The following is a 15,105-nucleotide window of genomic DNA, read 5'->3' as shown; positions in this document are numbered from 1 at the left end:
CATTCTTTCCCAGTGCATCTCCACTGAGCTCCTTTTTCCTGAATGATGGAACAATGCAAAATAATTACTTAATATAGTGATTATTAGAGCAGATTGTAAATACTGAGTATGCAGCACAACAGGCTTTGTGAAGACAAGCACATTTTCCTAAGGCAAATGCAGATTTATTTTCATTTTCAGGTTATCACCCAAACATGAGTGATGCTCAGTTTGTGAATTGCCCCATTTGATTGCTGAAGGACTTTTTACAGGCGTAAAGATAAGTCCTGACTCATGTACTTTGTGTCAGTCACAAATAGATATGAGCATAGCTATTTGTGATCCAGGTTTCCGTTGACACAGAATTCACAAAAATCTGTGATTTCTGTGTCAAGTGAAACCTGGATCACAAATAGTTCATAGCCTTATCAAATCACTAAGATTGGATTGGACCTTTCCTTCTTGCTTTGCAGATACAGTACATATTTCCTACAGTGATCGTTAGTGCCTCTGAAGATCAAAAATGCACATGAAACACTGGTCAGAGATCACTCTCCATTTTACCCATCTCTTCAGAGTCAAATAAATCAGCAGTCTTTTCTCTGCCCAGTGTTTAAATTTATTTCTTATTAGTTTTCTATTTTGAGCCATAAATGTTTGTTGAAAGCTGTGCCAAGAACTGGGAAATTAAACAGATTTGCGTACCTATTGCAAATCTCAGCCATTGGGTTGCTCCCCTCAGCTGTACAAGGCTGTGAGTTCCCTGGTGCAGTGCAGCAGATACCCTGTGTGGAGAATGATTCACGTCTTAGAAGCCCAAAGCAATTTTGACAGTCTCTTGCAAGTGCAAGTTATGCCATCATTATCTTTATTGGAGGACAGGAGAGAAAAGTTGGGCAGAAATGACTTGGCAATGACGTGTGATGGATCATGCAGCATCTCTGATAGCTGAGAAATTGGCTGTGCCATTAGTCACTCTTTTCTTTCCAGAGTGAACCAGTCTCAGCTGTTCCACACAAATTGCCACTGACCCGGTGGTTAGAAAATCCCTTTACAGAATTTCACTCCTGACTTACCTCTTTGTCAGTGAATTATGCCCATTTCAATTGAGTGCAATGCTCCTAATAATATGTCAATTAATTTTAAACTGCACCAATCTTCACTCTGCTATCAAGACTTGGAAAACAAGCTGCATCAGTTTCTCCCTTGGGGGCTTTGGAAAAGACACAATTTAAAACACTTTTGGTCTCCTTTTTTAATGCACAGAATTTAATTTCTGTAAGTTTTAAAAAAAGTAGGTTTTGCTGAGTAGTTTGCTGAATCTTTAAGCCCATGCTGCTAAAATTTAATTCTGGACAGTTATCTCTTTGTGTAGTGCTATGAAAGATTTTACAAGGGAGTTGGAGTTCTTAATTTAGGTATTAATTAATTTTGCATATTTTGACATTTGGGTCTTAAAGTTGTTTTAAGCAATTAAAGATTAGGGGGGAAAGCCTAACAGAAACAAGCATAAAGGTGTTGCTAAACTGAGTGTGTAAGCACTCATCTGAGTGAAAAAATCTGATAATACAAATGTCAGACAAAAATATATAAGAAAAGCTTTATTCTTTTTCTTTCCTCTTTTTGCCTTTTTTTTTTCTGGAACCCACTGAAAATAAATAGATCCAGAGGGATTAACTTAAGATTTGTCTTGTAGACAAATCTTGCTATGAACTGAGTTTTGTGTAGGAGAGGCCATCCTGCTTTGGTCCATGTGCCAGGCTTTCTGCAGTGAAATCCATAAACCTGCAGTTGATAACTTTGGTACTGTATTTTTTTGGCCAACTCTGCTATGTATCAGTCACTGGTTGGGTTTGGGTCGCAGTATTTTGCTGGGGTCTGGGAATGTTTCCTAGGTGCATGCCTTGGGAATGCCTCCTGCATGAAAATGCTGAGAGGTGCTCCAGGCACCTGCATGTTCCCCTGCCCTGACCCTTTGCTGCTGGTCTGCCTTGGGGTTTTGGCAGGTTGGCCTGTGGATCCCATGGACAGCTGGAGCTCAAGGAATACGTGCAACTGATCCACAGTTCAGCACGGCTGCACAAAATTCAATTTTCATGTTTGAGGTCCTTACCTCTGCCTTTTTTAAAAAAAAATGTTATTTCTTTCAATAATTGTTAAGGGTGGCATTTTAAGGTGTTTGTCCCAAAGTCATGGGAAAGCTGAATCAATTGCATATTTTTTAAAGCAAAGCTGAGCAACATTGGCTTTAACCCTTTTTCTAACTCTTTGTTTGCAAATCTCCAAGTGAGTAGTTTTCCAGACTGCTCTGAGAACCCTCACTCAGGGATGTGAGCTCACGGAGGTGGAAGGTCTGCACTCAGGCATTCTTGGGTACAGCCTGGCTGCCTGTCCCTTGAGCTGCTAGGGGTGTTGTGCAAGTGCTTGTGTTGGCAGCTTGGGAAGAAGTGGAAGTCTCTTGAGCTTGGGGCAAGGATTTTGTAAGCGTTTGTGGGAGAAAACCTGAAGAACGGATCAATGTCCTTGCAGTTGGTGGTGCTACTGCTGCTGGTGGCCAGAAAGCTTGGCAAATGAGCAAAATACTGATGATAGCTGAAAGGGGAGTTTTGATGACTGCCAGTGACCGGAGTGACTCTGAGCCATCTCTGCCTATGGCTTTTAATTTCCAAGACTACTTCATTATTTGGGTAGAATTTCTGCGTATAGAACTCAAACCTCAGAAACTCACATTTACTCAGAATCTTCAAAAGATTCAGAATTTCCTCACAGGTCTTGTGCTGCAGTGATGCAAGCTGTCGCTATAATGTGAAAAGGTAAACGTTGGATGTTCTTCCATAATCTTTCTAAACAGCCTTAGATTCCTCTTTGGTTTATCTCTTGTCATCTGCAACCAATTGTATCCCATTTTAAACTCTTGCCTGTGTGGCTCGACATCTAAGTGTCTTGTCCCTGTGCAGAGGGGAAGAGAGTGAGGTGCCTTGTTTGATTATGATCCAAGATGTAGAATTTATTTATATCTAATTTGGATGAGGTGTGTGATTGTGTGCATCAGGACTGCAGTGGTGGCTGGAGGGCTTGTGTCCCATCAAGTAGGAGCCCACTCAGTGAGAAAAGGCTGTTTGTCTTCCAAAATAAGTAATGTTTTTTTCCTGGGAATGTAAAGATAATAGTAATGGTCATGAGGTTTGCTGTTGGTCACTCTTGGTGTGCTTTCAGCTGTGAAAACACCTACAAATGGAACAGATCATACTGTTATCCTCGCATAGCATCTGAGAGTGAAACTCCTGAAGTATTTCCTTGTAGTTGCAAAGAAATGTGGAAATAATAAGGCAGCTGTTGTACAGGCAGCAGGAGCATACTGTGGTACCATCTGTAGGCAGTCCTGTAGACCTCTTAGTGGTGAGTTCACACAGCTTGGTTTTCCAGGATTCATCCCTAGCAATGCAGTTGCTTGGACAGAATAAGAAGAAAGGTTTGAGTTTACATAAGTGTACATATTTTGGGTAGCCTTGGCTTGAGTTTTAACAGTGGAAGTATCAGAAGAAATTTCTGATAGAGGTTTATTTTTGTATATTCACAAAGTTTGTGCCTCTCTGTCCATTTTCCTCATTTTACTTTGACTTTAGCATTTATCTAGCAATTTCCATTGTTTTTCCATAGGTGCTAAAAGGGTCTCTGAATTTGAGAAGATATTTTGATGTCTGTTCATAAAACATCATAGATGTTATCTCCTTACTGCTAAAAGCTTGACACTTATTCAGCTGATTCCAAGTTACTCTTTGCACCTTAGGTGAGTTTGCCCATCTTTATGGGTGATGGGGTGATATTTCACAAAGCTTTTGATGACGGTATTTCAATGTGAGAACAAAGCAGAATTGTATTGCAGAGCTTCCCAATTCGTTTACTGAAGAGTTAAGTTGCAACAATTAATGCTCACTTCTTCAAAGGGCAAGGTAAATCCTGTCTAACAGCACTGCATGCTGTGTCAAAATGAAGTGGAATTTTCTGTACCACACATTTGTTTTGTATGAGTAATACCCAAACTGAATTTTGACTTCAATAAAAAGAAAAGTGATGTCAACCCAACCAATGGGAATTTTCTTTTCCTTTTGAGAAATCTATGATTTCTGAGTCTGTGGTGCACTGTTAAGAGACTTAAATTTGACAAAGGTAGGGTAAGGGTTCTTGGTATGAGTAACAGTTACATGGTTTTGTGCAGACTTGGAAAGTCTTGCATTATAATTGACTTCATGCTCCATTATAAAATGTCAGTGTTTTCATTTTTTTAATGAAAACCTCCTCAGGATGTGTGTTTTAATCCATATCTGAACTGCAGCAATGGAGAGACCATTTTTCTGTTTATAAAAAAGACTTGGACAGATCACAGAAACTTTTCCTACAAAGGTTTGATTTTTAAGGCTGAGTTCAAGTTACATATAATTTCAATTTTGCATGTATATGTACACACACAGAGCATTTTGAATAAATTTTAGAAAGTAAGCATTTTGAAATACATTGAAGTTCATGATAAATGTCATTCTAAATAATGAACTCAAGCTTATAAATGAGTGCTGTATTTGAAGTCAGTGAAAATGTACTGTCAAGATCAAAATATGCTAATAGATATGCTGCTTGTGTCAAGTATTCCTGAAATACTTAACAACTTGGTAGCTGAAGTGGTCTAAAATGCCAAAAACACAAGGATATATACATTTTCTCTGATTAAAAATAGTATTGTCCTTTAATGTTCCTGTGATCATCCTGTATTTTCGTTCCCAAAGGAGGCTGATGCAGCTCCTGTGCAAAGCATGGCATTTCCACTTGAGTTAAAAAGGAACTCCCCATTCTCTCTCACTAGTAGTAAGGTTTAGATACTATTTTCAGTTCAGCCTCCAGAAAGTGAAAGTTTTAGGAACAGATGGGTGTTTCAGTTGGCCTAGTGCCAGTCCTGGCCGAATTCCAGTGTAGAGAGTTCCTTCCTACCTCCATCAAGCTTCTTTTGCGGTGTCCATTGCTTATGGGCAAGGGGGTTCAGAATAATATCTCTGCTGAGTGGGCAAGAGTTAGAGGGTCTGGATTCTCTTCTCTCATGTTCTGGAACTTCTCTAGAGGTATTATGTCCCTAGATATGGTTGTGGAAGAGAAGTGAGCAGGAAAATAAACAGAAATCCTTGGATGACTAGTGTCTTTAAAGAACCATATTTGCAGTGTATAAGACTTAGTGTTAACCTTCCATAGAATGGGCTTTACGAGTTCATGTCCAAGAGAATGAAATGCTCTTGGAAGGGACTTGCATCAGAAAAAATTTGGATAACTGCTGTGCAAACTTCCTGCAGTCTACTTGTTAGGGTGGGATGGTGTGACTGCTCTGTACTTGCCATTTGACTTAAGACATTTTGTTTACTCCCTTGCTTCCACAGTAAGATTTGAAAGGCAGATAAAGCAACCATCACAATTCTGTCTACTTTGGAGTTTTCTTAGGTTTTTCAGGTTTTAACAGTGATTTTGGCAAGGCTGTGCATGCAGCATTTCAGAGAGTGACCTGCTGAATATTTGCTTTGCCATATCCAGATGCTGCAGAACTGATAACCTACAAAGAATGTGAAACAGTTCAGTGAATGAGTGGACTCATACTTTTATAAAAAATCTGGACTGCTTGTTGGTATCCATATGCCAAGTTCTTAAAGCTGGAGTAACCTGTTTTCAAGCTTTTTATTTCTGTGTTTCAAGCTTAACTAAAATTTCACTCATACTCATATTCACATTTATTGATACGTGCTATATTTATTGACCTCTTTAATACAAATTTGATACAAACTTGTCAATATGAAACGCAGAACAATTTTAGGTGGATGAATGCTGTTCTTGGAGCATTTGCTTTCCAGATAGTGAGAAGAAAAAGGCAAGGAGGTTTTGAAAATAATTTACTTCATCTCTTTCACCCCCGCAGGCTTTTCACATACTCCTAAAGGCATGTGGTTAGTGAAGGTTGTGCTAGGATTTTCTTTCAAAGGAGAGACTGATTGAAGTATCAGCAAGTGTATAAAACAACCTCTGACCTAATGCTGTGGGCACTGCTATCATGAAAATTATTTACTTGGTATGGTACCTTGCAGGTAATTCTCAAGAATAGGGGTTCTTAAATCCCCCAACAAGACTGGCATGAGATGAAAGTGTCCACCTTTTCCACATGACATCCATGTACATGATTGAGTAGCCTTTGTGTATTAAAGAGAAAAGATTGTACATGGGAGATGGCATTTCTTTCAGGAATGTTTCAGCAGTTATAAATATTAGCATCAGCAGCCTTTATTCCCTGGCAGACTTTTTCTTGCTAACACTCTTTAATAATTGAAGTCTTTTGATTATCAGTGCTGACTCATGTCCTGGTAGCTGCACAATTCAGATCAATATTTTTGTGACATGGTGTGCTGGCATTACAAGTCTTCCTCCATGAGGAGAAGTACTGCATGATTCACATGCACGAGTTTCCACAGGCACCTGCAGCTCACTGTGACAGGAGACAGAGGACTGGACAGACTCTTGCACTGGCAGAGTATGACTGCCCTGCTCCTGCTCACAAGGCTCTTTCCTGATTGCAAACAGATGCGTTTCAGGTTGGAGGGTTTTTTGACCTCTGCTCAGGAATCAACGTTTTCTAGTACATAAAATACTGCTGCTGTTAAGCTTCAGTGTGAGACTCAGAGTTGTTTGAAACTAATTTTAGTGCTTGTTTCATGCAGTTCAGTTGGTGGCTGCACATGCGTGCGTGTGCAAGCAGGCACTGGGTCGTAAGCCTTGCAGTTCTTGGTGTTGGCATAAAATGTTCTGCTTGGAGCTGATGGAAAAGTGTTCCCTTGTTCCTGAAGGGAAGTGCTTTCCTCCGAGATGTGCAAAGGTGCCGTGGCACGTGGAGCACACAGTGCAGGCAGATGTGAGTGGTTCTGGGTCGTGCCATGAGGAGGGATTGTAGGGAAGCCCTGATGTTTTTTGCCTAACTCATGGGGTTGATAATCTCTGGTGCTTTTACCACTCTGTTAAATGAGGTTGATAAGCTTTGGCCATTTAGCAATAACTTGCTTTGCAGCATATAATTACGTGTTCTTAAATGTCAAGTGATGATTGTGCAGAGCTTAAACCACGTCTTTTAACAGACAAGATGACAGAGTAAAATAAATAGTTACAGAAATACCACTTATATGAAAGAGAGCTAAAGAATGTAAAGCATAGCAGAGTCTCTTCCTATGTACAGCTGGGTATGTAACAGCTCCAATATGTTCCTTTACCTATTGCCTTCCCAGGCAGTAATCGTGCTGGATCCAGAATGTGTTGTTTCTTACTTTGCTTTGAATAATGAAGAAATAGATACATAGCCCTGGGCTCCAGGTAGTTTTACAAATATCTGAACAATGATCTGTTCAGAGAGAAATACCTGTTTAAGAATGTAGCAAAACTTGTCTGTAACAAGCAGATCAAAGAATCTATAAACACAAGTTTAAAAAAAAAGGTTGAAGTGGGTCAGATGCACAACACAATTTTGAGATAAGCTGTTGATAAGCCACTGCTCTAAATATTTGTCTTTGAAACAGTTATAAGCGGGTGGTTGACCCAGAAGGGAGCCTGAGGTCGCTGTGTGGTTGAGGTCTGAGTGGTGGCGTCACAGCTGGCTGTCCTTCGCAGAGCACTGGGTGAGGCGTGCATGGGGGAACAGCAAAGGGTTTTCAACACATTCCTTAATAGTCAGAGGCAGTTGATGAACTGGAAAATATTTCTACCTCCTTCTAGACTGAGCAAGGATGAGTGAAAAAACTGCACTTTGAGTCTAGGCTGAGATGGAAAGCGCAGTGAGAAAACTTTAACATAGGAGCCAGTGACATCCATTTTTTTTTTCCTTCCACGTAAGTTGACTTTTGCTCAGTTTGCATGATTCAGTTTACGTGTGCTCTCACAGGGTCTCACAACCCAATTGGAGATATGAGCACCTTTGAGCTGGGTTTGCCCAGACATGACAAGCAGTGACCATCTGTGTGGCAGGTAGCAACGGAGTGGCAGAGAACAGACAAAAACTGCGTGCCAGCTTGATCCAGAGGATGCCACAGCAGTGCTAATGGCTCAATGAAAAAGCAAAAATCCCGGGTTTACCTTTGCCTTACAGCTGAAAACTTTCCTTTGAGGCTGCAGTATGAATGTCTCAGCCTGTCCATAGGATTATGGTATAGTTATTTCTGATTTTACTCCTTGTTTTATTTATGGAAAACAAACTTCAGGAATGGAATATGAGCCTAGAGCTGAAGTTTAGCTCTTGCAGTCTAAGTTAGACCTGCCCAGCATGTTTGCAAGGTCATTGCTCTTGGAGAATGCAGTGGAAACTTGTTTGGAGAGAACTGGAGAAAGCTGGAACAATGTCAGATTGTGCTGGGAAAAGCTGCTTCATGTGGGATGTCTTCAAGGAGGAATTATAAAAATAACACTTGTTGTCAGTCAGAGAAGTGACTGGATAAAAAATTACAAAAAATTGCTTTGTGTTCCAGTACCTGAAGATGTAAAGCTTTTCTATTAGAAGTTTGCATGGAGAACAGTAGTTGAAAACAGACACCCTTCCAAACACCTCCTAACTACATTGTAAATTTTAATATTTATGAATTGGAGATCTGTTTTTTTAGTACATATTAAAAAGTACATGTTTCTACAACCATAGAAAAACTTCTTTGCTATCAGAAGGTGTACAGGCATCTAGATCTTGTTCTTTCTCCTTGTCTTATGAATGCTTTCTAGGGAAGGTGGTGTATTTCATTTACATAACGTGTGTTAAGGCTGTCTGCTGAAATCCCATTGAAATGAGGTGCTGTTCCAGGACTGACAGTGAAAAAGCACAAGATTAGACACTGTGGTTTTTCATTCTTCTCTGAGAAATGTTGTTTTCACATGTTGTGTGAAATGAACTTTTTACCTTCATTGGCAACATTGGCAAATGACCTGAGAATTGTTTCACATAAGTAGTTAGACCTTGCAGTAAGTGTAAACTCAGTGCACTTAGCATAGTGTTCTTGCCTCACAAACTATTGAACAGATCAATTTGCTGTGACTGGAACACTGTCATGGATGGCTGTGTATTTTATAAGAAAGACAGGCCAGCAAGATGAGGTAGTGGAGTTGCTCTTAATCTGAGAGAACAAGTAGAATGTATTGAACTCTGCCCAGAGCTATGGATGAAGAAGTGAGAACATATGGGTCAGAACTGAGGGACAGGCTAACATTGGTGACACTGTTGTGGGTGTTGATGAGGCCTTCTACATTAGCCCAACAATCACAAGCCTTGGTTCTCATTCTCCACCTTCTTCAACCACCCTGACATGTGCTGGAAAGACAGCACAACTGGGCACACACAGTCCAGGAGATTCCTGCACTGGTGACAACTTTTTGATACAAGTGGTGGAGGAGCCAGCAAGGAGAGGTGTGCTGCTGGACCCTGTGCTAATAAACAAAGGAGGACTGGTTTGGGACTTGCAGGCTGGGGACAGTGTTGGCTGCAATGACCATGAAATGGTAGAATTCAGGATTCTGTGGGGAAGAAGCCAGGCAATAAGTAGGATCCCAGCCCTGGATTTCAGGAGAGTGAGCTTTAGCTTCTTAAAGGACCTGCTTGGAAGAATCCCATGGGTTGGAGCTCTAGAAGGTAGGGAGTGGGGCCAAGTGGTTAATGTTCAAGCATCACTTCTCCAAAGATGACTAGGAGACTGGAGCATCTCTTACAAGGAAAGGCTGAGGGAGCTGGGCCTGTTTTGCCTGGAGAAGCGGAGATGGAGAGGGGGTTTTATCAATGTGTGTAAGTATCAGAAGGTTGGGTGTCAAGAGGGTGGAGCCAGGCTTCTCAGTGGTGCCCAGTAACAGGACAAGGGGCAACAGGAACAAAGTGAAACAGAGTTCCATCTGAATATGAGGAAAAACTTCTTCACTGTGAAGATGACAGAGAACTGGAACATCTCCCCTGGAGGTACTTGAAACCCACCTGGGCATAATCCTGTGCAAGCAGCTCTAGGTGAAGCTGTAGCAAGGAGATGGGACTAGATGATCTCCAGAGATCTCTTCCAGTCCCATCTATTCTGTGATTCCTGTGATTTTGGACTATGTTGTCCTTCGTGAGATTAGATTTAACAAACAATACCTGCAAGCTGCCACCATGAAAAATTGTTTCCAATACTTTGCTTCAATTATTTCCAAATATTTTCTTCAGTATTTGGCCATCACTAGAGGACTACAGTTTTCTGCTGAAGAATTAAAAGAAAAATTGTAATATAAATTGACCATCAATAATTCCATATCAAAATCCCTTCAAGTGTCAAGGTATGCAAGTTTTTTGATTTATGTGTTGTCTGTTTAGCAGTACATGAGCAAAAAATACCAGTTCTTTCCTTGCTGGCTTGCTGAAAAGTATGCAGCCCAAACTGACAACAGGAAAGTATTTAAATTAAAAACTACTATATCACATTTGTATGCAATACCCTTAATTCAGATGGATCTTGGAGACTCCTAATAGTATATCACAAAAACTGGCCAGATTTCAGAATTGCACATCGTTTAATGTAATCTGGCCATCAAAAAGCTGTGTGCACTGACCCTGTGAAAGGTAAAACCAGGAAACAAAAAAATAGTGCAGTGTTCTGTTTAAGCTGCTGTGGAAATTTGAGCGGGCAGCATGTTCTGAGGAATTACTTTTGGATAAGGCTAATCTGCCACCAGCCTCTGTGGTTGCTGGAGAGACAGCCTGCTCCTGTTTGCAGCCCTAAGCAGGGTCCTGATCCAGATAATGTGAAATGCTGTCTGGAAGAACTCCAGACCGTCTCTTTCAACTGTACAAGGAACCTGACGAATGTGAATGCCTGTACCTGAAATTAATCTATATAAATACCTACAATTAATTGCGTAATAAATTTGACTCCTCTGTCAGCTTCCATCTTTTGCTTCAGACCATTAACAAAGCTCAGAATCTGGTGGCACAAATAACAGAGATGCTTGTGTCTACACATTTAATTTCTGTTGTTATCATCAAAAAGCAGGATTGCAGAGTGGCACTTTTCAGGCTGGTTGGCTAAAAGTGTGCTTGAGAAACCACATCGTATTTTTGAGGGGTGTTATGCCCTTGATAAAAATTTTTACTGTTCTTATTCAGAAGAAAATGCTCGTGTTTCCATATGAGGAGCAAGCAGAGCATTTATAGCATTCAACGACCTTAATATTTCAAAGTATAGAAAATACAAGAAAACTTAACTCACAGGAATTGATATATGGAAAATATAAATAAATATGGCAAATTAGGTCTTTTCAGGAAGATAGTAGCATCTCAGATCCCTATCTGAAAGTTCCAATTGGTCAGTATTGCCTTTTTCCAGCAGCCAGCAAGCAGAAACACACATCACAGTAATGCTGTTGCTCTGTGTCAGCAAGTGTAGGCACAGCAAGAAGCATAGCCATGGCAGGAAAAGAGCCCAAGAGAAGAAAAATCCCTATAGGATACACCCCAGAACACCCAGGGATTTTGTGTACCATTTCTGTACCACGCCAGGTGCTATCCCAGGCACTGTCATGCAGGAGGGGAGCACCCAACCCTTGACAGGAGTGCCAGTGCCTGCTTGGCTTTTGCCGACTGCCTTATTGAGTGCTGAACTGTGTTTAACAAATGTCTCCCATAACAGCCCAGAGCTGTGTATCCAAATTGAATTTCAGCTTAGTTATGCCTCATGTCCATCTTCTTTTCCCCAGGTTCTTGAATAACCCAAGTGCTTCCCACATACCTGCCACAGCAGTGCTGTCCCCAGAGCTGTCAGGGCCTGGAGTGCCTGGGCACTTGTGCCCATGGGGAGCAGTCTGAACTGCAGCTGTTGTGCATGTTCCGTGTCCAGGCTCAAGTCCAGTCATCTGTGCTCCACACCACTGCATCAGACAGATCCAGGTCTGCTGATGGGGAAGGAACTGTGGAGGAGCATGTGGTTTGGGCAGCAGGACTAAATGAATTAGGAGCATCTGGGGACAGGAGGAAGAAATCTGCTTTGGAGCTCAGAAAGGATACTGGTGTTCTGCCCTGCCCTCCCAGACCAGGGCAGGTGGTGTGATCAGCTGGTGTGACAGCACACCTGTACTCTAAGCAGACAGCCAAGTGCTCTTCCCACAGCACTATGGGCATCCCCCTGTGGTGTCAGTTCCTGCCATGGGACCCTGGTAGGCTGCTGTTGGGGGACCCACTGATACAGCAGGATCAACCCCACAGTGGACAGTGCTGCTCCCTATGCTGGGGAGAGTGCTCTGCAAAACCAGGGTCTTTATAGTGCTGTCTACTGAGGTGATGAAATGTGCTTGACTCCTTCCTGTGCCCTGGATGGGGCACAGCTCTTCTCCAAGAAATTCCACACCTCCTCTTCCTGCCTGGCACACTCACATTCTTACTATGTTTTGGCACCATCCATCTAGGGCACATCCCAAGTGCCCTGCATTCCCACTGGAACATAAAAGAAGCAAGGCCAGTGATAGAGGGAAGGGTGGAATAAAAAAAGATCGGAGTGACTAAAGAAAGAAGATAAGTAGAGGGAAGAGAATGGCAAATGCTGCTGGTTAGTTGGAGCTGTCCTTATACAGAGGTTCAGTCTCCCTTTTCATCAAGCAGTAAGAGAAAAAACTGCTTGATGTGTCTTGTGATCAAGTCTGAAACTCGCAGGAAGAGAAGATAACCATAGCTCATTCTGTCAAAGCAGGGGCCACATCCAGGGAAGAGTTTGGCTGAAGAGAGTTTTCTTTGATTAGTAAGAATTACCATTCCAAAACTTTTTTTTTTCAGTAATTGTTTCACCTGAGTTTTGCCACTGTGTGTATGTATGTGTGTGTGTGTTTGTATATATATATATATTAGAAAAAATAGGCTATTAATTTGTGCTATTTGCTTATATACAATATGGGAATACCTTCTGTCATGCTGTTGTAGCTTGGGAGTGTTTTTCAGAGAGCAGCACTTGCCCATGGATAGCCATGACTGTTCTGCTGTCCCACACGGAGGCTGCACCTTGCCAGCCAAGAGACATTGCTACTCTAGGTGTATTTTCAGGAAATCAATTCGAGGCTTTCCTTTCTGTCTGGGGCAAATGGGCTTTTATTCTAACCTCAGTGCCCATTTGAGATTGTTTGTGAACATCTGGGAGCTCCAGGCATGGGAGAGCTGGCGCCTGTGCTGTAAACCTGCTGATAGCTGTTTGTTTAGCTGTTGTCTGAGCGTGTGAAGATGGAGCTGTTCGCTTCACAGAGGTGGCTGAGTGAAGCAAATAGTGAATTATATATAGAATTTAAACTTCAGTTCTCAGACCATGTTAATTTTTCACTCAAAAAAAGTTTGCTCAGGTGGTGTGCTGGGATATTTCTTATGTTGTGCTTATGTTCCAGTTATTGTCTGAATTATTGCTGTAAGGGCTAGTGTTAAGTACAATTTTCTGAACATACCATAGCTTCTGCAGTGGAAATGTTTTAGTGAGAGACTCCTAAAGAAGTTATTGTTTCCTCTGCTTTTAAAATCTTACGTAGTATGAGACTCCCCTAACTTGTTTCAGGATAGCATAACAACTACCAGCCTGTTTCTGGTATACTAATGTCCTGAGTTGAAACAATATGCTTAGTAGAAAATTTCAAATGCAAAAAACATTTTGTCTTTTTAAAGAGTTTTTCCTTTGTTTATGTAGAAGTGTTGACATTCCCTAGAAGTGTGAAATACATTTAACCAACAACGTGTCTCCTCTCTCTTAGATTACAGAAGTTTGTGGAGCCAAGCGTGTGGGTTATTTTGGTCCTGCTCAATTTTATATTGCTTTGAAGTTAATTGCAGCAGCACAGTCAGGGTTCCCAGTACGGATTGAGAGCATTAAGAATGGTAAGTAGCAAATTTTGCTTGCAGCACTGTGCAGTTTTTTCTCACTTTCTTTAATGCTTGTCAGCTCTCTGTGGTGGTTAACCTCTTCTTGCACGTCTGTGAGCAATTTTAGGGAGCAGAGAAAGAGTAGAAGGTAAAGTTACATGCTTTAAGTGACTGGTAGAAAATGGAAGTGAGTTTACATGTGTGGCAGAGCTGAAATGGCATCTTCCCTCTGGAAAAGGCATTACAAAAGAATGGCAGGAATGACCATTGATCAGCACTGGAGTTGCATTTCTCTCTCACCTTCAGCCTCTCATCTTGACAGCTGACCAGAGTGAGAGCAGATAGCTGCTTCGGGTGAGGCATGTTGTGGGGGATGTGGCCAGGTCAAGGAGTCCCTCTGTGCAGGGCAGCTTGTAACACTCATCTGTTTTAGCAAATAATCCTGTGGAAATAAATGGGTAATGGTGACAAAATCATAATACTTCATATCATATTACAACTGCATATGAAAATGTGTGTTAGATATATTTTTAACTAGTTTTTTCTTCCCGGTGAACTGACAATAATATTAAATACACCATTTTTGATGGAGAAAAACACTTCTTGAAAGTGTCTTATGAAACTCAAGTGATGAAGACGCAAAGCAGGTCCCTTTTAGCTGCAAAACCTTGATAGCAACTAAATGGAAGGAACTCCATGGTCTTGCCTCAGCAGAGCTCAGACTTCAAAATGTGGCTATTTGCTTCAGCTGGAACAGATTTGAACCCTTAGCTCCCATATCCCGGGTGGGCATTCCACCCATGCCCTGAGGCTGTGCTTTGGGAAAGAGTGTTTGGCACCATCCTGCTGAAGGAGCAATGCAGCCAGCTGCAAGATCAGAGAAGGTCCGAAGGCAGGACCTGCCTACAGCCTTGCAGTCTGGTCACTGCTCCCAGCACAGTTTTTGCTCTGCTGTCCCTGGTAAGGACAATGAAATGTAAAATTCACTTGTGTTACAAGGCAGAGAGGGGGTTCCCAGGCCTGCCCCATCCCAAGGAGGGAAAAGCCAGAATGACAAGCACATGCAGAGCTCTGTGAGCTCCTATGGTCCAGAGTTCCTGACCACGTGGAGGGGATCAGATGCAGCCAGCACAGTTTGATTCAGTGCCTTGCTCGAACAGCAGTTTAAACCAAGGGTGAAGAGGGGCAGCCTGGATTTGTCAGTTTTCCTTACAGACAGCCTGTGCACTCTATTT

At 41.7% G+C, this 15,105-nt stretch overlaps 1 protein-coding gene across 3 annotated transcripts in view; it reads left to right on the top strand.

Annotated features, from left to right (window-relative positions):
- Nucleotides 1–15,105, top strand: part of REPS2 (RALBP1 associated Eps domain containing 2) — a 94,613-nt gene that overhangs the window by 21,468 nt on the left and 58,040 nt on the right. For 2 of the 3 annotated variants that reach the window (XM_071556712.1, XM_071556622.1), the window contains exon 2: nucleotides 13,762–13,885. In XM_071556712.1, the coding sequence (XP_071412813.1) occupies nucleotides 13,762–13,885 (124 nt within the window). Of the gene's footprint in view, nucleotides 1–3,687; nucleotides 3,770–13,761; nucleotides 13,886–15,105 lie in introns of those variants that run through there. The other variant, XM_071556806.1, reaches the window with a different exon arrangement.

Source organism: Pithys albifrons, chromosome 1, assembly GCF_047495875.1.
Source record: "Pithys albifrons albifrons isolate INPA30051 chromosome 1, PitAlb_v1, whole genome shotgun sequence".
NCBI lineage: Eukaryota > Metazoa > Chordata > Aves > Passeriformes > Thamnophilidae > Pithys > Pithys albifrons.
Note: the sequence above shows the minus strand (reverse complement) of the source record. Positions and strands in the feature narration are given on the sequence as shown.